A 25200-nucleotide genomic window follows, 5' to 3' on the forward strand; every position below is an offset into this window, starting at 1 on the left:
TTAGATCCAATGTAAAATTAAAACACTAGTTATTTGCTAATAATTGTGAAAGCCCAATCAGGATTTAAGTGATTTTATGAGTTTTGCACACATCTTTGTCTAATTCAACCTTCCACACTCGTCAGGTTATGGCAACATGACATTTCTTTTTTTTTTTTTTAATTTTTTAAAAGTTTATTGGGGTGACAATTGTTAGTAAAATTACATAGATTTCAGGTGTACAATTCTGTATTACATCATCTATAAATCCCATTATGTGTTCACCACCCAGAGTCAGTTCTTCCATCAGGCAACAGGACACTTCTTCCTATGGTTATGATACTCTAGGACTTGCATGCTTCTTTGATGTCTGTTCAGTAATACAGGTAAGTGACACAGTTTCAGACTATAACCGTATGTGACATAAAATTCTTCTTAAAAAGCTGACAGTGTCTAAAATCTTTACCAGTAATAAACAAAAGAAACTTTAAAAATAAAGTCTTAGGTAATATACATACCCTTGACTTTTGAGATCTTATCCTCTCTACTCCCCCCAGGAGCTCTACAGAGTGTTTCCCCCATGGAAACAATGGGAACTGATCAGTAACTGGGACAGCTTTTCTCCCCCTCTGCTTTATTTCCCCCTAATATTTCATTTCCCGCCAACATACAGCAAAGTTGAAAAGAGGTTAGGGTGAACACCCATATAATCTAGATTTCACCATTAATGTCTTTTTATTTTTCTTGTGGTAAAATATACGTAACATAAAATTTACCATCTTAACCATTCTTATGTATACAGTTCAGTGATGTTATTAAGTACATTCACACTGTTGTGCAACCATCACCACTATCCATTAATGTTTTGCTATACTTAATTATAATCTGTCTTATCTGCCATTAGTCCATTTTAATTTTTTAATGTATTTCAAAGTAAATTACAAATATCAGGATATCTACTTCAGCTTGCATGTCATTAACTGAAGTTCAGTATTGTTTTTCTCTACATGTAAAATTTACATACAATGAAATACATTCGCTGAGTTTGGACACACCCATACACCTACGTAACTCTATCAAGCTAGAGAACAGAACCATCACCCCCAAAAGTTTCATGTTCCTTCCCAGACAACACTCCAACAAGCAACCACTGCTCTGATTCTTTTCTGTACAGAGAAGTTTGCTTGTTCCAGAATTTCACTCAAATGGAAATCATGCAGTGTAATTATTTTTGTACTGCTTCTTTCACTTGGCATAATTTCTGAGAGTCATGCATATTTTTGCAAGTATCAAAAGATAACTAGCTATACCACAGGTTATCTATTCCCTTATGGGTGGAACTGGCTGTTTCCAGCTTTGAACTACTGGTGAATAAAACTGCTATGAACATATGTCAAGTCTTTGCATGAACATTTTCATTTCTCAGCCGTGGAGTTGCTAAGTCATAGGGCAGGTTTCTCTAAGAAACCAACCAACCGTTCTCCAAAGTATTTGTACTATTTTATTTTACATTCTTACCAATAGTTTTAGAGAGTTTCAGTTGTTCCATAACCTCACCAACATTAGGTGCAATCTTTAATTTTAGCCATTCCAGTGGATGTGAAGTGATATTTTGCCTTTAAAATGTGAAGACTCGTGATGTTGAATACATTTTCATTGGATCATTGGTCATTCGTGTATCTTTTGTGAAGTGTCAGAATCTTTTCTGCCCAACTTTTTATTGTTTTTGTCCTTTTATTGTTGAAATGTAGTTTTTAATATTTCCTGGATACTAGTCCTTCACCAAATACATGTTTTGTAAACATTTTCTCCCAATCAAGGGCTTGCCTAGTAGTGGCCTTTTAATGAGCAAGTTGTAATTTTGATGAAGTCTATCAATTTTTAATTTTGTGGCTAGTGCATTCTGTGACCTAAGAAATCTTTGCCCCAAGTCATGAAGATGTTTTCCTATGCTTTCTTCTAAAAGTTTTATGGTTTTAGTTTTCATGTTCAGGTTTTAGATCTATTTTAATTTTTGCATATCATGTGAAGTAGGGATTATGGTAGGCATTATGCTAAGGTGGCCCCCAAACTCTTGCCCTTTGGTGTACGTGTCCTGCATAATACTTCCTCCTGCCCCCAAATGTGAGCAGGACCTGTGCCTATGATAGGATAGTCACTCTGGTGTTGACATTGCAATGGTAGAAGATCCGTAGCAGACTAAAGACATTCTCCTGATAGCTTTGAAGAAGCTACCATGCTATGAGGACAGCCACAAGACTAGGATCTGAACGCAGCCTCTAGGAGCTGAGTGTGACCCCTAGTCCCATAGCCAGCAAGCGAGAAAACGGGGATCTGGTCCCATAACCTTCAGGAACTAAATTCTGCCAACAATCTGTGAGCTTGGAAGGGAATCCTGAGCCTCATATGAGATCACAACCCTGGTTCATGCCTGGCGAGACCCTGAGCAGAGGATCCAGCTAACCCATGCCCAGATGCCTGATCCATGAAAAATGGGAAGTAATAAAGTTGTATTGTTTTCAGTTGCTCAATTTGTGGTAGTTTGTTATTTCTGGATTCTCTTTGATCTACTAGTGTTTGTTGACTCTTGCAAATACCATAGTGTCTTTATTGCTGTCTCGAAGTAAGTATTCCAAGACCTCCGATTTTGTTCTTTTTCAAGGTGCTTTGTATTTGCTAGGTCCTGAGTATTTCCAGGATGAGCCTGTCCCTTTCTATAGAAAAACTCTTCTGGGATTTTGAATTGTGTTGAATCTGTTGATGAATTTGTGTAGGACCAACATGGTAAGTGGCAAGGCTCCCTTCCCACGACTACAGCACAGCTCTCCTCTTACACGGTGCTTAGAGTCTCTCTTGCCATTTTGTAGTTTCCAGGATAGAGGTCTTGCACATTTTTTTGGTTAGTTACTCCTATTTTATGCTTTTGATGCTATTGTGAAATTTAAAAAAAATTTCATGTTCTGATTATTTGCTGCTGGTATATACAAATAAACAGAGTTTTGTGTAACCCTGCTAAGCTCACTGATTAGTCCTAGTAGTTGCTTTGTACATTCCTTAGGATTTTCTATGTGAACAATCATGTCATCTGCTAATTAAGACAGTTGAACAACTTCCTTTCCAGTCTTCATCCCTTTTATTTCTATTGCTTGTTGTAATCCAGCGGGTAGGACCTCCAGTATGATGCTGAATGCAAATGGCAAGAGTGAGCGTCCTTGTCTTACCCAATCTTAGGGGAAAGTGTTCAATATTTCGGCATTAAATATGTCAGCTGTACTTTGCAACAGATGCCGCTTGTTAGATTGAGGAGATTATCTTCTATTCCTGATTTGCTGAACATTTTTACCAGAAAAGGATGTCAGGCTTTTTCAAACGCCTTTTCTGTATCGATTGAAATAATCACATAGGTTTCCTCTTATTAACGTGGTGAATTATGTTGAATTTCCAATCTTAAAACAAGCTTGTATTCCTGGAACAAACCTCACCCATTTACCCATGATGCATTAACCTTTTGATATTGCTGAATTTCATTTGCTAATATTTTGTGAAGAATTTCTCATCTTATTGTGTTCACGAGGGAAAGTAGTCTATAATTTATTTTGTAATGTTTGTCCAGTTCGGGTGTTACTAAATACTAGTCTATGAATGGGAAAGTCTTCTTTCCATTTTTCCTTAAATACCTGAAAGAATCCCCCAGTAAAACCTCTGGGCCTGGACATTTTTGGTGAGATTTTTAATAATAAATTTAATAGAAATCGTGTTAGCTTTGGTAACTTGTATTTTTCAAAAAATCTGTCCATTTCATCTAAGTTGATCAATTTGTTGGTATAAAGTTATTCATAATATTCTATTAACCTTTTACTATCTGTAGGATCTTAAGTGATAATTCCTTTTTCATGCTTGATATTGGTCATCTATGTTCTCCTTTCCTTAATTCGTCAAGAAATCAATTTTGGTGATCTTTTCCAAAAACTAAATCTTGGCATTGTTAATTTTGTTCTTTATTCCATTGATTTCTGCTCTTTTTAAATTTCTTTCCTTTTACTTACTTTGGGTTTACTTTGCTCTTCTTTTCTAGCTTCTTAAGTCAAAACCTTAGATAGTGAATTTAGATATTTTTCTTTTTTAACATAAGCATTTAGAGCTAGAAGTTTCCCTTTCAACACTGTGTTCCACAAGTTTAGTACATATATTGTATTTTCATTGTCATTCAGTTTAAAACATTAACATTTTTTATCAATTATGTAAAACTAATTTTATTATGGTCTTAGAACATATTTTGTATTACTTTAATCCTTTAAATTTACTGAGTTGTTTTATGGCCCAGCAGATTCTCTATTGGTGAATATACGTATACCTTGTACACTTGGAAAAGAATGAGCATTCTGCCACTGTAGCATATAGTGTTCTATAAATACCATCTAGGTCAAAGTGGTTGCTTGTGCTGTTCAACTCTGTGTGTGTGTGTATCAATTGCTGAGACAGAGGTACTAAAACCTCCGATTATGATTATAGACTAGCCGATTTTTCCCTTTAAGTCTGTCAATTTTTTATTTCTATATTTTGGACCTGTTATTAGGTACATACACATTCATTGACTATTAAGACTTCCTGGTATCTTTTATCATGACATCTCACTTTTTTATTTCTGGTAATACCCTTTGTTTTCTTATGCTTACTTTTGCACGGCATACACTTATATATTTTTTGGTATAACCTTTTTCATCCATTTACTTTCAACTTATCCATGTCTTTATATTTAAAGTGCATCTTTTATAGTCAGCATATAGGTAGGTCTTGCTTTCTTTCTTTCTGTTTTTTTTCTTTTTAAAGATTTTATTGGGGAAGAGGAACAGGACTTTATTGGGGAACAGTGTGTACTTCCAGGACTTTTTTCTAAGTCAAGTTGTTGTCCTTTTCAATCTTAGTTGTGGAGGGCGCAGCTCAGCTCCAGGTCCAGTTGCTGTTGCTAGTTGCAGGGGGTGCTGCCTACCATCCCTTGCAGGACTTGAGGAATTGAACTGGCAGCCTTCGGAGTTAGGAGCACGGAGCTCCAACTGCCTGAGCCACCGGGCCAGCCCAGGTCTTGCATTTTTATGCAGTCTGCCATTCTACTCATCTTTTAGTTCACTAACATATTGATATGTTTGTTATGTCTCCCATGTTATTCTCATGTTTCCTGTCTTTTGTTCCCATTCTTCCTTTTTTGCCTTCTTTCTGATTATCTGAAGATTTTAATTTATCTATTGACTTTTTAGCTATGTCTTTGCAGTATTATTTTAGTGGTTGTTTCCAGAAATACAATATGCATCGATTTTCAGTTGTACTTAAAATATTGTACCACCTCAAAAAAATGCAGAAACCCTTGCTATAGTATAGGTCCACATATTCTTGACTTTTCTTTTTTTAAATTTTAATTGGAGAATATTGGGGAACAGTATGTTTTTCCAGGACCCATCAGTCAAAAGGTTGTTTTCAATATAGCTGTGGAGGGCGCAGCTTTCTGGCCCATGTGAGAATCCAACCGGTGACGGTGGTGTTATGAGCACTGCACTCTAACCAACTGAGCCAACCAGCCGCCCCTCCTGACTTTTCTACTATATGAAATAAACATTATAATCTCATACACGTTATAATTTCTGCTTTAAACAGTCTATATATTTTAAAGAAGAGTAAAAAATGTCTTTTATATATACCCAGATGTTTATCATTTCCAGTGTTCTTCATTCCTTCCAGAAAGTCTGAGTTTCTATCTGTTATCAATTCCTTTTAATCTGAACAACTTCCTTTAGTGTTTCGTGTAGTGCACATCTTCTGGTAACAAATTCTCTTAGTTTCCTTTTATCTAAACATATCTTTATTTTGCATTAATTCTTGATGGATATTTTTGCTGAATAGAGAAATCTGAATTGACATTTCCCCCCCTGTTCAGCACTTCAGAAGATGCTATTATTTCACTGTCTCCTGGCATCTGTGGTTTCTGGTAAGAAGTTCTAATTTTAATTGTCATTCCCTTATATGTGTCATTTTCCTCTAGCTTTCAAGATTTTTCTCCTTATCTTTAGTTTCAGCAATTTGGTTATAATATTCTGTGCCAGAAAGGGTTACTTAGCAGGCCTGAGATGCTCAAACCCTGCACCTGCCAAAGAAAGGTCTGTCTTCACAGGACTGCCCCTTGGATGGCTGCTGGGAGATGAGCTCTGAGCCCTTGGGTCATGCTGTATTAGTGGGGCCAGATAAGTTTATCCTAACAATATGATTTATTGCAAACACCTGTTTTTGCTCTGGGGGGATGAAGTCTGAGTAGCTGAGGTCAGTCACAAGGGTACTTGCATGTCATCCTGGACACCAAGAATTGAGTGAGATTCCCTAGTTGGCTGTCACATATCACTGATGGGAGAATTAAGGACATCCCTGTGTGATTCCAATGGACACCTGCAAGCTTGTACCTGGTCTTTCCTGGACTTTATCCCATGTGTCTTTTTCCTTTGCCAGTTCTAACCTGTGTCTTTTTGCTGTAATAAATTGTTCACTGAGAGTATAACAACTGCTGAATCCTGAGCCCTAGCAAATCACTGAGATAGAGGGTGGTCTTGAGGACCCCTGACACAAATACCAAGATATGATTTTCTTTGTCCTTATCCTAATAGGTGCTTGCTAAGCTTCTTTTATCCAGAGTATATAGTTATATGCAGAAAGGTAAGGTCCAATAAAAGACTACTTGGCCATACTTCAAGAAAAACCACTGTGACCTTGTTGTTAAAAATTTACTTCAGATTCACTGTTTGTAGGTATATAGATTCCCTTCTAATGGTACCATAATGGGGATATTCTGACTACCTTGTTTTCTAACATTTTCCCCCACTTTAAGCACTCATCATATAGCAAAAACTCTGCTAGGTCTTCCATAAGGCAGTTTTTATTAATGAATTATGAATATTTTCACATAGCAGCAGAAAGTCCAACTCTGACAGCAAATTGACAGCAACTAGAAAAATAATGCACATACCTACGAGTGAAATTAATAAGCAGCGGCACACTAACCCTAGAGGAATAGGTGCATGTGTAAAAACAGACAAGTAAAGGATAATTTCAACACCGTCTATAATAATAAAAAAATGGAAAATAACCCAAATCCTAATTGAAAGGGAAATTAACATAATAAAATGGAGTACTACATAGATGTTAGAACGAATAAATTATATATATATTTCAACATGGAGTTTAAAACCCTGATGTTGAATGAAACAAGTTGCATAACAAAGATAATAAAGTTTAAAAACAGAAACCACCACACACACACACACACACACACACACACACACACACACAACACACACACAATTTAAAATAAACTGAAAAGGTCCATGATGGTGGTTACCTCTGGGGAAGGGGAGAAAAGAATGGGCAGGTGGTAATCAAAGAGTTCTTTAGTTTGGAAGCAAATAGAACCACCAACGTTAGCAAATAGAAATTAATTCTCTATATAGAAATATGAGTGTATGTCCTTTTGTACTTTTCTATATTTTTCCATTTCTTAAAGAAAAAAAAACCTATAACAAATTCAATGGCTGCATAATATTCAATTGCATAGCTATGTCATAACACACTCAGCCAATCTCTAATTGTTAAGACACTGCTACATCTGCCACCATCATAAACAGCTCTATAAAGAACATCTTTGTAGTTGCTTTTGTACTCACACACAAGTTTTTCTTAGAACAAATTCCTAGAAACAAAATTACCAGGTCAATTCTAGGTCTTTGTTATGTACTGCCAAGCAGCCTTCCAGAAAAGTTATAACAACTTACATACCTATCACCTATACCTGCCTATTTCCTTGAATTCTCGCCAATGTGGATACTATAATTAAAACACTGTCTTCACCCAAGTAGGTGTGTGAGTCAGGGATCTAACTTTTTTCCCCAAACGATTAGTCAAACCACAGATAACACCGTAATTACTGAACAACTAAAATATCATCATAAAGGGAATGAAACTGAGGCTTCATTAGGAACTTGTATACATTATACCATAAAACAACAAAAGAAAAATAAAATATCATTTTTAAAAATTGTTTCTTTTGCTCATTTCCCCCAACTTTAGCCTGAACATAATTACAGAACTGGTTTTATTTTAGAAAGGAAAACTATTCAGAAGTGGAGACTGGTGTATTTTACTGAAGTGGTTTATATTTTAAAGGATTTATTCATAAAGCAAGACAATTTGAAAGGTTTTCAATTTTGTAACTTGCAAAGAAAGACCTGTCAGCTTCTTGATCTACTTATACTGGTTTTCTTTATTATCATATAAAAATATCTACTACTAATCACAGAATCTAGTCAGTGACAAATACCTTAAACTTCCATAGCCCTTTTCATATCTCACACTAGGTTAAATAAGTCAATTGAGAATTACTAATAATTAGTATGTACATAGAACTTTATTTACTACAACAGTATAAAGCAGGGCAAAACAATTACCACCCTATTAGCAAAGGAAGATGCTGAACCAGTTAGGTCAGTTGTCTAAGGTCACACTGAAGCAGGAACTTGCCAAAATTAGACACTACAGCTCTTTTAGCCTAATTCCTATATGCCTCATCACTCAAAAGAACAACTGTAAGAATTCTACCTACTCACCAAGAAACCTATAACATACCAGAGTCAGAGAATCATACTGAAATGACACTGACCGTCTACTTCAACATCCTCACTTTACAGATAAGGAAACTGAGGCCCCAAAGGTGATGTAACTTGACTGTCCAAGGTCACACTTCTGTACACAGTAAAGCAACAAGGAGAAATCAGCACTCCCAAATCCAAGTTCAACAATCTTCTATGACTAGAGAATAACAGCTATCCTTTACTGCTGGTCCAAATTTTTGAGTTTATAAAAAAGCCTCGATGTTTTCACTGATAATTATTAACAACTCATTCACTTAATTAACAATTTATTAACAAATAGTTATCCAGTACCTACTATAAGTTAGGTCCTGTACTTGGTGCTAAGTGAATATTTACTACATGCTAGGAACTGCATTACCTGCATTTTCACATTTAATTCTCACAATCTTATTATAAGGTAAGCACAATTATTATATCGATTTTAAGGATTAAAATTTAGGAAGATTAAGTAATCTGCCCACGGTCTTCAGGAAGGAAATGCCTTTATAAAAGGTAAATGGTGTCTTTCGGCCATGGCTGCCACCGAAGAGCAGTGGCCACGGTTCTGTGGCACCCAGTGGCCATGGGCCTCAACAAGGGCCACTCGGTGACCAAGAATGTCAGGAAGCTGAGGCCCAGCCGCTGGCGTGGGCACTTCACCAAGCACACCAAGTTAGTGTAGGCAAGATCCCAGAGGTGTGCGAGTCGCTCTGTGTAAGCGTCACCCCCAGGAGGCGCTGAACGCTGAACAGTGTTCCGGCAATAAACAGAAGAAACCACCGGCTGCTAAGGATGGAGCCCCCTACCCCCCACTGTGTGCATAAACAAAACCTTACAGAAAAACAGGGTAAGTGGTATAATCGCACTTGTAAAATGATCCTAACAAAAACTATTTTGTTTTAATTATAATTCCCTGTATGATTTCATTTGAAAAAAGGATTTATTGTCAAAAATGTTTGGAAAACCATAAATCCCCACATAGCACCTACATTGACCATATAGTACAGAACTTGGTATCAGATTAGAGGTTGAGGGTCCCCGTTGGAGAGCCTTAAATATCCTTTTTTTTCTTACGCTTTCCCAGAACAGACAGCATTTGAGGCAATTAAACCAGGCCAATTGCTAGGAAAGTAATCATTCAAATAAACAGAAGATATGGGGAAGGGCTTCTAGTACCGTATAGTGAGTTTGGCCTGAAGAATATAAAATAAAGTCCAAAGTAGAAGAATGAATGAGTTCTCTTAAGTAGTACTCACAAAATAGTACTACAATATAGGTTACCTACTTTCAGAGCATAAAATCTCCATGGTATAAGATCAAATTAATTAAAAGTTTAATTTACTGTCTATCCCAGCAGGAATTCCTTTATCTTTGATTGTCAAATAGATTTTAGATGGTCTACAGAAAAAACCCCAAGTGTTAAGCATTGCTACTAGTATGGAGATTTACAAATAAACTTTGTAAATAATTATGAACCTAATGATATTCTTAAAAAGCAGTGATCGCCCTACGGCCAACCTTCAAGGAGAACCTTGAAAAAAACTGGAGCATAAAAACATTTTTTAGGAGAATATTAATTTTAACAAATGGTCTACTGCTTTGGGAAATACTTAAGAAAAGCAAATCAAGCAACCATTAAAAAGAAATCTACCATTCCCCACTATACAATGTATTTTTATCCTAGCTATAATTTTGGTGCTATAAATCGGAGATTAAAAAAAATGGCACTCCGATAAGTAATCAGTCACAGCAGAATGAACCACATGCAGTATTTCTAACGTAAAGCATTACCTGAGAAGTCTGTCAGAAGTCTTGCGAGGATATGCTTGTTTACCAGTTCAGTCTTGCTAAGGCTGGAAATAACATCTATGCTAGCAGTTTCTTTGATAATGGTGGGCTTTTTGGAAACCCCAAGATCAGATCCAGTTTTGACATCTGTGTGTTCTAGGACATCATACGATTTCTGTGGCCAAGAAGATTCTGGAACAAATGTGGAAGTCTGCTTGAGTATTTCTTCAGGAGATTCTACTTTATCCTGTGCAGAAGCTGACTTGTCAACCTGTCTTTCACTCAATTCCTTAAGGGCTTTGATTGTGAGCTGTTCCTGTTCTAAGTAGAAAGATGCGCTTGGAGCACCTTGGGTGGGGAAAACATCCACAAACTCACTTCCCTTTGTTTCTTGGCTTTGTTCAGAGTATTTGCTTTTTATGTCTTTAATTTCAGAATCACCGGACTCACTTTCATGCAAGAAATCTACAGGAAGAATAGTTTTATTAAAGTCCATAATTTTCTCTGATGTTGCTTCAAAGGCCTTTCTTTCATCTTTATCTACTATTCTTTTCTCCCTGGTTTCTGGAAAGGCTGCTATCAGGTCCTCTGGGGACGAATCATCTATATCTTTAACACATCTTTCATGTAATGACTCCAAATAGGTAGAGGTTGTCGCATTTAACGAAAATTCTGTCTCCTTAAAAACATTTGAAGATGCTGCTGAAGGAAGTGTTGGGTTCTCAGTTCTAATAGGCTCTTCAGGAGCAATTTCACTCATACTCTCTGAGTGCTTCACATCTTCTGACAGGACGTTCTTACTGGGTACTTGGGAACATGCCGCCTCACTAGCTGGACTCCTTTCAAGGATATCAGGCTGAACTTGGGGCTCAGAGTCACTGATAGACACGTCGAAGTTTTCAGGTGTTTTGTTTCCCCTATTACAATTGAGAATCTCTTTGATTTCTCTTTCATCTGTTTTTACCACAGCACTTGGAATGGAAACAGGATTTTCAGCCTGAATTTTGTGACTTTCAAATGAAACATCGGCTGTGATGTCCTCTATTACTGTGTCATCAGACTCACCAGAACTATCAGCCTCTGTTACTTCTCCCAACACGGAGCTCTGCCAGTTCATTTCATCTTCCAGGTGGTCTTCAGGTAAAACCACTTTCACTATGTCTGTTCCAGAACCCAGAGAGACACATTTCTCAAACAGAGATCCAGGTAACACTGACAGTGTGTCATCTTGTTTCGGCACGTTGCCTTGGACACTTTTGCGCTTGATGTCCTTTGTGGAATTCAGACAGCCTGGTAGAGGTTTTTCAACGACAGCATTTTCTTGTGGGAGAGATGCTTCTGCCCAATCACCTGTTGATTTAGTGATGGGAGCGTTCCCATTAATAGAACATACAGGAATTTTCTGGTGAGCGTTCGTTTTAAGATTTACAACTGGAATTTCTGAATTATATTCACTCATGTCAAGTCTTGTACTTTTTGGGATGTAGTCAGATTTCTCGCTCTGCTGTTTCACTTGGGGAATCAAATCCCATGTCAGTATTTCATTAGTAAAGTTATGCATATCATTCACACATCTAGACACCTCTTCCAATGCTGCGGTGGTGTGTGAAAACTGTCTAGTGAGCAGTGCAGAGGTTGGGTAATGCCCTGCTTCTTTATTTCTCAGTGGAAATACTTTGTCATTAGACTCCAAAATGTCTGCAGCTGATTCCTTCTCAGTGGGCACTGCCCAGCTACCAAAATCATTTGTGCTCTCCTTATACGCATCTTTAAATTCTTTGTCAAACGCTGCTCTGTCAATTATTACTTCAAATGGTGATTCAGGAGAATCTTTTTCAGTAACACCACCTGCTGAAACCCTGGATGGGGACAAGGAGTATCCACAAATGCCTTCTACCTGAGACTGCTCAGTGGGTGATTTCTGGGCTGTTAGCAAAGTGAACCTGTCATCAGCATCCAACGCAATTTTATCGTCCCTACCTGGTACCTCATTCGGGTTCTCGGTCTCTTGATCTTTATTTATTTGCTGTCCCATTTGACCAACTTCCTTTGAAAGCAAAGAAGGATGATGTGGGAAACTGGCTGGAATGGAAGGACGGTTACAGCGACCTCCTTCCGCAACAGAAATTGGGGGTTCGGCTGTGTCTCTACTGGTCTGCTGAGGCTGTTCCATATTTTTCACACCTACAAGAGCCGAGCAGTCTTTTTCTTCTTTGGCTAAAATAGGCTGGCTGCCTAACACTTCACTTTTTTCTCCACGTAGTATTGTAAGGTCAGTATTATGTATTTCAGAAGATGCAAAAAAGGAGGAAGTCATAATTTCTGAAGGTGGCTCATCAGAGCAAAGAGAGCTCAATCCCTCTATGGTCAGAATTTGAAAGAAAAAAATTGTTTACCAGGTACAAGTACACATTAGCTAGTCAGGCCAAGCAGCATGCTTTTTTTTTTTTTTTTAAAGTACATACATATATACACACAGGATGTATGTATATACACATACACAAAAATATGTAACAAAACAATGTCAACAGTTGTCCTGTATGACATGCATAAAATTGCCAATGGTGAAACAGAAAAGCCACATCATGCTACAAACTGCAAATCACAAAAAACTTTCATGACAAATACTTTTTAGTCTACTTTTTCCATTGTAAAAGTAAAGCATAAAGAAGGGTAACAAGACAGGGAAATTGGGGGAAGTTTTTGCCCTTTGTTTTTTGGTAGAACTATTCAAAACTTGATATGAAGTTTTGACACGCTCTCATCTGTGAGCTGAATATTTCTGAATACACCACTTCTATAACTCCACTGCTACAGTTTGAGAATCTAAGGAAAAACAGTGACCAGAGTTCCTTTTGATTTTCAGGAGCAACAATGAGCCTAAAGATCAGACTAGAATTATTCTCTTCTATCCACAGGAAAGACTGGTCCCAGGTACAGATGGCCTCCATGTTTTAAACTAAAGGTACTGAAAAGGTTGTCCTGGCTCCAAAATCTCTTGCACCAACTTGCCAATATAACAAAATCTGAACTGTGTGTTTTCTTTGGGTAAGAAGAGTTAACTCCAGAAATCCTTTTAAAACAGAAAATACCCTTTTAAAAAATACACATGAATTAAGCCTTATCAGTTATTAATACCACAGTAGCCATCGATTTACCACATTGTTTTCCAACTTCCTGATCTATCAAGTTTTTGCTGGAGAAAAAGACCTAAACAAGTGTTCCAAGGGCAGGCGCTACCGTGGCGCTGTCCTTCTTGCAGTGTTGCATGTATCTCTGGAGTTGGAACAAAGTAGATCTTAAATCATTTCAGATGAATGAATCAAGAATTCAGCTTGGCAGGTGAGACCTAAGTGGGCTCAGCGCAGCGAGGGCTTGAACCTGAATGAGCGACTGGAGAATGTGAAAGACAAAAACCTTGGGGTTACCCTTGCGCAGCTCTGTTCTTTTTCATGTGAGAAGCTGAATAATAATTAGACAAAAGCAAAATTATGACTTTATTCAAAATCATTTTGTAAAGATGAACAGAAATAAGAATCTCTTACTGCAATGAATTCCACTATTATAAAAATGTTTCCAAATGCCAGAAAAAGTTCCTCTATTTAAACACATCACTGCAATTTGATGTCATAGGATTGAACCTTTAGAATAGTGTAACTGTGATCTGGGTGTGGGGTGGGGGAAGTCTTTACAAACTGAGGGGAAAAAGTTTGGTGGTACAAACAGCATTAGTGGGACAGAAAATATTTGAAGGAAGCTGTGATTCATATTGAGTTCTAATGTAGTAAACACGGTCACATGTATCATGTAGTATGGATACTCAGCAAGACTGGATTAAGGATATACTATAAATGAAGCTCAGCACTGTACGTTAAAAGGCTCAAAACCCTGACAGAACTGTAGGCTACATTTAAATTAGAAATATTCCACAATCTGAGCTACCGTATTTTGCTGTGGATAATGCACAGTTTTGACTCAAATTTGTGAGGGGAAAATAAGAGTGCGCACTATACATGGGTAGTACTAATTCCATGTCTGTATAAATGTTTTTAATTCTTTTATTTATGTTTATGAAATTAAAAGTGTAATTCTAGAAATCAATAACGATATCCGTATGCAAAATAATACCCTGGAATACAATCATCAGTTTTGTTGAACTTGTGACGAATTTGCAACGAGGAAGAGTTCTTGGCCTTCCATAGTGCATAAATGTCATAAATTTGTTACCGGTATATAGTTTCTTGTACCTTATCTAGTCTTGTGTTTTGTAATTATTTGCTACATAAAATTTCTTGTACCATAATGTTTTTAAAAAATGCTAAAATTCCTTTATAATACAGAAAACAAGTACCTAAATGTAAACAAATAAAAATTTTAATTAAAAAATTAAAACGAAAGATTTTTTTCCCCCCTGAAAGTCTGGGTCGAAAATGTGGGTATGCATCATACACAGCAAAATACGGTATGTATTGTTACTGAACTTACTGGTTACTATTTCTACCAGGAAGCATTCAATGGACTAAATCTGGATTAAGGCAAAACTGTCTGGGAACCCCTCCCTTCAAACAGGAATGGAATTCTGAGGTAAGCAGAACTGATTCCACCCCAACGAATGCTCAGAGACTGAGATTTCAGATGATTCATACCTGTCATTTTACAAGCCAAAGTGGGCAAAATAAATTAGTAATAGTTCAACAAGTATTTATTGAGTGCCTCACATGTGCCAGAAATTGTTTTAGAAACCAGGTTCAAAGCAGTGAACCAAACAGAAGATATCCTTGCCTTTGGAGCTTACAATAAGAGTGGGAGACAGACGATATACAAAACCAGTAAGTAAAACGAGGAAGATGTGGTTGTGGGCTTGAATAAATGAAAAGGGAAGCAGCCAACACTGAATGCTCGTCAGAGTCCACGCATTACTGGGGGGGCGGGGTGGGGGGCACATGGTAGAAACATTCTATGCTTTGTCAGCACACAAACTTGTCAGTTTTCCAAGCCTTGCTTCTCTCCTATCTTCCTTGATCTCTTTATACTGCAAAAGTTTTGAGTCAGGTGTATAATAATCTGAGGTGAAGCTAGAAGATTAGGTCACAAATCTTGTTCTCACAATACCAACAAGTCCTATACTGAATGCCATGACTGCCTGACAGACTTCAAACGTTTTAACTAAAGATTCTTTATTCTGACAATGATTATAGATACAAAAATAACTTTAATCATGTCCCCTAATGATAATTTTGTGATATAATATCTAGGGCGGATAGTGTTTTCTGGGGGGCAAGCTTTGGGGGTAAACAGTGCGACGCTGCATTCATTCCTCAGTGACTGAGAGGCAGGTGCCAGCTCTCACGATTGTCAATCAAGCTTTCCTACACGTAGCAAAATAAATTAACATCCTCAGCGTGCTTTAATTCTAATTACTTTGTTTAGAATTTCAGCAAATAAAAAGAAGTTTCTCTGGCTGGTTAAAACACTAACAAACTTGGACAGAGCTGACTTGTACCAAGACAATGGAAAAAACTGGGCTGGAAGTAAAGAGTTTATAAAAGCATGAAAACATGCACTAGAACAAGGATCAGAATGTAATAAGCCTCTAGCACAGCTCCCATAAGCAAAGGCCCTTCCGATCAGTCCGCACGGCACTTAATAGTCATCGGTGTTGTCGAGTCTGTACCTGGCAAAATGGCACAAAACCGCAGCGAGTGGGAAGATTGCTAGTTTTTAACATACCATATACTATAAAACTGCCTGATGAAATTACTCTGGATTACTTTACATCTCAAAAAAATGTCCACTACCCTTTCCTCTTTCAAAAGATTCAACCCTTCACATGCACTACAAGAGACTTTCAACATTATTAAAAACAAATGTCTGTCAAAAAAAGTCCCCTCACAAAGAATATTTTCTAGATTAGCTATTTGCTATTATATCATGGCATTTAATGTACGCATTCATTTTCAAGAATTCTAATCACTTAATATGGCATTACTCTAATTATTAACAAACGGGTTACACCTAATAGATTCGTTAAAAGAGGAATCAATATATGGTAAGAGGTGAAAAAGGTCACAACCCTATGAAGGTCACAGAATGTCTCCAAATTTATCCAGTGCTGAGCTCCTTGCTTACCCATATCTTCTTAAACTCGAAATCCTTACAAGTCTCTATTCAAGTGTATTTTCTGAAATAAGACTGGGAAATTAAGTTGGCAGTCATAGTCTGAATTTCTAGACCACTCCCAAGCCAAAATTCCAATTAAAAGATGCAAAATCCTTTCATCTCACTTATTAATCATGTGGCCCTGGCAAGTTGCTAATCTCATAAAAAAACTGGGGTTACTAAAGCACCTAATTTGATAACTGCTGTGAGGATTAAATGATTTAATACACATTAAGTGCTTGGAACAGTATCTGGCACTTAGTAAATCCTCAATAAATGTCCCCAAACACCACATTCCCCCCGCCCCCCAAAAAAAGACACATTGTCAAATCATAATTACCTTCACCGGGTATATAACACAGAAAATCCTCATTCAGAGTTTTAGACACCTCCCCTCTGACCATTCACAAATAAAAGGAATTTAAAAAGCTTTCATCTAATTCAAAATTGTGGGTGATGCGACTTCTGAATCAGTTAGAACAAACCAAATGCCTATGACATTCCAAGACTTGTGCTAGGCTCTACCTATACGGATCAGACACTGAAGCAGCCCAATACACAAAAAATTCTAAGCAATGTTGAAAGATAAAAGAACATTCCCGAACAAAATGTTTCAGCAAATCATCTATACTACTATCAAGGTCAAAGTATATTTGAGTTCAATGTACAACCAGCTGAACAATTCAACAATCTAGCGCAAAAATACTGTTCCCCCGAAAATAAGACCTAGCCGGACAATGAGCTCTAATGAGTCTTTTGGAGCAAAAATTAATATAAGACCCAGTATTATATGATAGTAAAATAAGACCGGCTCTTATATTAATTTTTGCTCCAAAAGACTCATTAGAGCTCACTGTCCGGCTAGGTCTTATTTTCGGGGAAACACGGTAGCCTTTGGCACCATTCCCTTTCAAACTTTTGAGCAACTACTAGTACTTCATGGACTTACTGGCTCAGAATTTCCTGAGAATGGAGCTCAGGAATCTGCATCACCAGTTTCCCAGGTAATGAACCTGGTCTGAGAACCACACTGTTACCACGAATATTTGATTAGTTTTAGAAGAATAGAGAAATCGAGCCGTACTTCAGAACTCTAGTCCTGTAAACACCCCACAGATGAGACGGATACGCTCATTCCTCACCATAGATCGTCTCTGTCCAGGAGCGCACTGTGCCAATCAGGAGGGCACGGGTCATCAGTGGTCCTCTGAGTTTGCTTTGAATAGGTCTATATACTAATTCTATGCCCCGAGTACTTAATCTCACAGAACAAGGTGGAGAGTTAAAAATAACAGGAAAAAACTCGCAAATGCTCTATACATATCAAGTAAATACATTCAAACTGAAAAATAACGTTCATATACTGTTTGTCCTTCAAATATCTTTTCTTTCTTATTCTCCAAACTCTTTTAGAAGATCTAGTACTTTTCTTTTTTTTAAATATTTACTTAAGTGTGTTTTTCCAGGACCCATCTGCTCTAAGTCAAGTAGTTGTTTCAATCTAGTTGTGGAGAGCACAGCTCACGGTGGCCCACGTGGGGATCAAACCGGCAACCTAGTAAGAGCACTGCGCTCTAACCAACTGAGCTAACCGGCCGTCCCGATCTAGCACTTTTTTTTTTTTCGATCTAGCACTTTTTTATTCAAATCTTTATAACTCTTTTTTTCAAGTCTTTATAACTTAATTACTGAAAACATAGTTATCTAGAACAAGTAAGCAATAAGTAATCTTATATCCTATATTAGAGTTCCTCCCAAAAAGAGTGAATAGCTTAGAATTCTGTTACAGTTACCATTTAGTTACTTGCCCCCCTCACTTAGGAAATTCATTACTATTAATTAAAAGGATACCTGTAACATGGAAAAACCATACACATCAGTGAAGAAAGGCTGCTAGCCCGTAGTAGCCACTAAATTACTTTTTCACATACATACATACTATGCATATTCATACAAGGGAGGCTTGAAATATTCAGGTATAGGTTTTCCTACACTTGAATTTTCTCATGTTCACAAAACAAGACAAATTATCGTGCAAAACAATATCAGCAACTTTCAGCCACAGCATCAAAATAGGAAGTTAGCCAGCAGACACTTTGCAGCCAAGCTAGATCCTAAACAAAAAGTCTCTTTTGGACAAAGAAAAATGTTTTACTTTTGTTTCAAAAAGAGGCTGTAACTGGCAAATATTTTTCCTCAATGCTTGCCCCAAAGTTCAGTGTTTAACTTCCTATTCCAGATGCCTACTGCGTCGCTCAAATTGAATGCAAATGGTCCTTACTGCCAGTGTGCTTCCAATTCTGCAGAGTGGATGGACCCTCTCCAATCTTATTTTCATCTACTCCCCACCCCCAATGTATTTTCCATCCTACACTTTTACCAAAGGTTTCCAAAGTAGAAACCAAATTTCACTTTTATTTTGTGCCTGGTGGAGGTAGTACCTCTCCCAGACGCCACTGTATTACATAACTAATAGCAACAATATAGTTAAAAACAGTAATTTCTGCCTATGCTACATGATTGTAACATTAACCTGAAAACGACATCTCCACACATACCTGTAAACCCTAAAATACAACTAACACACGGTATCATCTTTTACAGTAGACAGTGGTTATGAGCACGGGGCTTAAATTCCTAGGTTTGTCACTTACAGTGTGACACTGACCAAGTTATTTCACCATTTTAAACTCGTTTCAATTGGTAAAAGAGCTAGTACCTTTCCTCAATAAAATTGGCTAAGTAAAATGATTCATATAAAGTACTGAGCATCGTAAAAGCTCAATAAAAATTAGCCACATACTACATCTATACCTCTGTTAATATCTGTATTTTACAGTACAGGAAAACATTGAAATTTACTCCCCTATTTTGAAATGCTCAGGGATAAAAAAAAAAAAAAGAAATGCTCAGGGATTAGGCTGAAATTTAAATCTTTAACGAGACTGCAAAGGAGTACAACTGACTATTCCATTGTCATTCTCAGCACAAATCTACTCACTGGCTTTCAAAAACTGTAACCTGCTAGCTTAAGAAGCTGTATACCTCAAAGTAGTACAATTTAATAAATATCACATAATTTCATTTTGAAATATTTAACTGCCTTTCTCTACTCAGTGCGAAGTAATAACAGTTTTTGGTACATGCATCTCCCTGAAGCTCAATAATCAGTCTATATTTCAGGATAAATAATGTCATTCTTAAATATGAAAATGTCCCATTTAATTATTGCTACATATTGCTTAGTATGGCTTAGATATATAAAAATAAAGCACAATTCTCCAAGGCTAAATGGCTAAAGGACACGGAAGCCAAAGACAGGTTATTTAGTTGGGTTAGTGCCAGCTACGGACTTGAGGTCCCTGTTCGTGGCAGCAGTCACTCTGAAAGGCCTAGTTGTTCTCCCCAGGGGTTTTAATTCAGTTAATCAAGTACACCAACAACTTCCTCTTCCCTTATTTGTATTAGGCAGACTAGAAGCACAAGCCTTGGCTACCCTGGAACACACCTAATCTCTTGCCAAGGTGTTACCTCAAACTGAACAGGTTCTAGGTCTGCCAACGAAGTAGGGCACCAACTACGTTCTTTTCCATTGTGTGTGTGTGTAATGCTGTAAGAGGCTACACTGGAACACCTTCGGGGATATGATGCTTTAAACCGCCTCTTTACAACACCCTTTAGCAATGGCACTATCCTGAGTCTGAACTGGTCAAAATAACTCTCTGTAAGCTAAAAGGAAGAATGACAAATCTATTTTCTTTTACAAACTCTCATACTGTGACACTGAAGCCTACTTAAACATTAGTTTTTAATTTAACAAATCCTTTTTATTTACCTCCATTCTACTTGAGTGTACGTGTAATTTTTCCTAACAGGGATTAAAAGTTATCTCCTCAACATTCCATACATTAGGTATGTTGTGCATGGGTTGCACTGTTACACTATTTAGGATATCAATTACCTCTTCTACATGAGAAAAGTGACTGGAAGTTGTAACTATGAAGGATGTATTTTAAAAGATCTGAAATATTTACAACAGAGAAAATATAATTATTTATTCTATTTACACTGAATTTTTACCGGTTTCTCTTCTGGAGTAGAATAAATGTAATACCTAGTTGCCTCAATTATTAAATTTCTAATGAGGGGAAAAAAAACCCTTAAAAATCTCATCCCAACTGGCACTAACCCAATCCAGTTCCAGATGTCAAGAATCACTTTGTAGGTTTGAGTTGCTCTCTAACACTCACAAAATACCTATCTTTTAATATAAACAAGTAAATTTCAAAGGTCATGATTTGACCCACAAGATATTCAGGTTCACACAGCTATACAGGGATTGGGGTCTCCAATGCAAGCAGCCTGAATTAAAAGCAACAAATTATCTATCACGTTTCCTAAGAAGCAGACTAATCCTGGCAAAAATTTCACCATGTTCATTTTATCCCATTATGTTTTTATTCTTATAAGGTCAAAGTCCTCCTAACAAACCAGCATCTAGACTTTGCATCTAGAGGATTCAGCTGGGAATCAAACAATACCAGACAATAAACTGGTTGCACAGGGCTTCTTAGACCTATCTAATGAGTGTAATTACCTTTTATAAAATAAGGGTTTTCCATTAACCTACATCTGAGGTCGAATACAACAGCACAAATGAAACAGCACTTTCGTATTAGTGCAAATCAACGAAGCACACACAGCACTCTCTTCCAGCTTCCTGGCAGTGCTACCTTCACAAACCTAGAGCGATCACACTCTGACTCCTTTCCTCACTGGTTGGCAGATGGAAAAAAAAACAAAGCCACAGCTTAATCTGTAGAAAAACAAGCCTCGCTTGCCAAAAAGTCAACTGACTTGTTCAATGTTCCTAGGCGATTTGGAATTAGCCTGGCTCTTGGGACACATTTCACAGAAGTTCACATTGAAGTACTCTAGCTAAGCTGGTACACCAGTGTGCAGTCCAGTGCAAGCACACTTTGGCACTGTTTTCCCAAACCAGTTACCTAACTGCAAAGCAGTAAGTTATAATGCATTCTAGGGGTGGGATGTTTTCTGAGCTACAGTTCTATCTGTTCCAAATTCTGTGGGTGAGTTTTTAATTCTTAAGAAATACTCAAAGAGAAAAAAAGGTAAGATGTTAAAGAAATAAAAAAACTGGGAAAAGTTAAGATGTTCAAGGAATTAAAAAACTGGGGGAAATCATACTCAAAACTCCATCTCAAGCTAATGCTATGTCAAAGGGCCCACCTAGTGCCATTCTATTTTACTAACCTTTACAGGAAATCCATTGGATATTGCTAAATATAAAGGACTGCCTTGTAATTGGTTTGTATTTTAAGGGATTTAGGGGCAATAGAAAACTTGGGTCTCATATCCCCAGTTACAGCCTCTTTCTCAACATTTTTCTTTTATTAATGCACATAAAAAAATGACGGACTTGCCTTGTGAGGTCGAAAATAGAGATACAGGCTGAGAGGAAGAGGAAGAAACAAAGGAATCTGAAAGAAAATATACAGCGTGAGAATGACAACCTCACACAGGAATTTTAACTTTTATTTTATTTTATTTTGGCCAAGCACCATAATTTCATTGGGTTTAAACAAGAGGAGAAAACCCAAGTCTTTATTTCCAATTACTGTTTTCACTCACCTGGAAGTAAAACCTTACTTCATTTTGAGATGCATTTCTAAAGGTAATCCATTTTTTAGGGTCACATATTCTCACCTTCAAAGGAAGAAAAGAGGAACCCCTAGCATTTTTAAACAAGTATAACCTCAAGCTGATGCTCCCTTGCAAAACCGTGTCGGAAAGGAAAAATAGGAATCTAAATACTCATTGATAGTTGCTTTTAACCATTTTCAACCGCATTTTGTGGAGTGAGTCACTAAAATATGAGCATTTAAACATATATAGTTGGCAAATATGCGAAGTTGGCTCTGAATACTTGGGAAAATAGGACTACATGAGAAATCTTCATCTTCTAAAATTACACTCCTCTAAATTTGGCAATATGTATCAAAGTTTTAAATGCACATACCTCCCCCCCACCCTTACCCCCCTCACACACATTCTTTAACTCAGTAGTTACACTTGCAGGAATTTAACCTACAGGTGTCTTTGCAAACAGTGCAAAGACCTGTGTGAGGACGTTCACAAGAGCACTGGTTGTAAGTACTAGAAATAATCTAAATGACCATCAACCAAATAGTTACATCCAAACAATGGCATACTTGCTGCTATGAAAAAGAATGAGGTACAGCTATGTATGTTGATATAGTTGATACATTAAATTAAGAAAAGGGAAGTGCAGAAGTGCATACAGTATGCCCCATTCTGTTAACTGGCAACAGAAGGGACTTCGCGGTCTGGGAGGGAGAGAGGTTTACTTTTCACTACAACCTTTGGCGGTCTGGGAGGGAGAGAGGTTTACTTTTCACTACAACTTTTGGCTCTTAAAACAAAAGAAATCAGACAAACTAAGAATATAAATTATCTTTTTGGTAAAAATGTTGAAAAATTAATAAGAATAGCATGTGAAAAACACCCTCCAAAAACACTCCTAAGTATGCTGATCTTGTTAACACCTTTTTTCTTGCAGTTATAAAATGTTTTTGTTAAGTATTTATATTAAAATGAGATTACTTTTAAGGATTGGGCCATAGCTGTCTCTCTAAGTACTAATTTAAGAAAATTATTCAGTGAACACATATGGAGCATATTAACACCATGGCAGAATTTAGTAGGCAATAAGCAGTAATTCAGTAACTCAAAACCAGAATTTAAAAATCCACTGCTTTTTAATTATCTTAAAATGAAGCATCACATTTACTCCTACAAATCGCCTTTTCTTTTTTAAAACAAGCATTTCTATCTATTTCTTTAATGTTTCCAGATGGATTCACTCCTATATGTATTTACCTTCAGCATTAAACCTCTGCCAACTGATGAGTTTACGTCTGAATAAACTTGAAAAACCAAATGCTAAGTAAGCCCCAATGCCAAAAAAAGCCTATGAACTTGCCTTTTCACCTCCACCTAACAACTCCTCCAAATGGAAAATTTCAACACACAAATTTTTGCGCATAGCAACTATTCTGATAAAGAACACAGATAACCAGAGATAATTTGCAACAATATTGCATGAGATCTCCTAACTTACAAAACAACACTGTACTCATACTCCATATTTAAGCTACAGGGAACTGAACCCAAGAACGATGACCTTAATTCTCAAATGCTATTAATCAAAACAAACATCATGTTTAAGTAGCCAGGTCCAGGCACTGTAATACAGAGATGACAAGTTAACTAAAAAATTCAAACTAGTAAAACTGGAGGCGTTGTGGGAACGCAGCACAGGCAGTCACTAGGGTAAACTACAGGAGAGATGGCAAACTTGGTCGGACAGGTGAATGAGGCAGGAGAAGGCATTCTGCAGCAGAGGAGTAACAGGCCATTCTAAATGGCTTTAACTGTTATGTAATGAAAGTTGGGTTCTATTCTATGTGAAATGAGGAATGACAAAAAGTTTTAAGGTAAGGGAGTGACAATATCACATGTATTTGAAGAATTGGTAGCAGTGTAGAACAAGGACTTAATTTTGGAAAGACATGAGGGCTTGAATTAAGGCAGTGAGGATGGGAATGAGAGGATAGATTTGACGAGACACAATGGGCAGAACTTGGAATCATTTGGACGTTGGAGACTGGAGCAGTCAAAGGACTAAAGAACTAAATGAAATGCCACTGATGAGGTATAAACAGAGAAGGAATTCCTTATATTAACTTTCACTAAAAAATAAGTCATCTAAGGCATAGCTAAGTGGAAACTGTTCACCACCATGGACAGGATCAGGGACAGAGGTAAAGGCTATAGATAAATACATGGGAGTTAATATTTGGATGAGAATTGACACCACTGGAGTAAATGAATGTGTTCAGGGAGAATCAGAGAGGTTTTACAATGGACTCGAGATACACGAATATTTAAACAGGCACAAGAAAAAAAAAAGAACTTGTGAAGGAGACAGAAAGGAGTCATTACACCAATTGAAAATGGTGTCACTTGGAGAACACTTTAGAGAATGATTAACACAGTCAAAAGCCAGTGAGTGGTCAAGACTTTGAAATGGGTGACTGCAATGAAGTAATCAAGTAATTTAGCCCCTATAACTCCACAGCTAGAGTGGTGGGGAGGGGCCAGGCACAGGACTGAGTAGTGAATGGAACTTTTAAAAGCAGGATGGGTGACAAAGTGAAGGAATAAAATCTGGCAGCAGCTAAAGGGAGAGGCAGAGTTGAAGAAAAGACTTTTAGGAATGGAAATGACTTAAGCATATTGATAAAGAAAAGGGAAAGAGCAAGTAGAGAAAGTCTGAAGATAGATAAAAAAGGGATATTTGAGAGAACAAGGACCAGGAAGTTGCTAGACTGGATAAAAAGGTACAAGTGGACCTGCTGAAAATCTAATTCCAAGAAATAACCTGTCATCTGTGCAAATATGTAGCTATAATATTGTATATCACAAATAATATATTTTTAAGGAAACTTAACAAAGGTCAATGAGGAGCCAGTTAAATAAGTTTTCCTATATCCTTAAAATGGGACTC

The 25200-nt window shown here is 37.2% G+C and overlaps 1 protein-coding gene across 3 annotated transcripts in view; it reads right to left on the reverse strand.

Annotated features, from left to right (window-relative positions):
• The window catches only part of RTN3 (reticulon 3), a 52674-nt gene that overhangs the window by 16359 nt on the left and 11115 nt on the right, over nucleotides 1–25200 (reverse strand). The window contains exons 2-3 of one of the 3 annotated variants that reach the window (XM_081064442.1): nucleotides 22034–22090; nucleotides 10434–12791 (exon numbers count right to left, since the gene is read on the reverse strand). The exons of 1 other annotated variant lie outside the window; for it this stretch is intronic. In XM_081064442.1, coding sequence (XP_080920568.1) covers nucleotides 10434–12791; nucleotides 22034–22090 — 2415 coding nt within the window. The remainder of the gene's footprint in view (nucleotides 1–10433; nucleotides 12792–22033; nucleotides 22091–25200) is intronic. One more of the 3 variants, XM_081064443.1, reaches the window with a different exon arrangement.

Source organism: Rhinolophus hipposideros (genome assembly GCF_964194185.1).
Source record: "Rhinolophus hipposideros genome assembly, chromosome: 10".
Lineage (NCBI taxonomy): Eukaryota > Metazoa > Chordata > Mammalia > Chiroptera > Rhinolophidae > Rhinolophus > Rhinolophus hipposideros.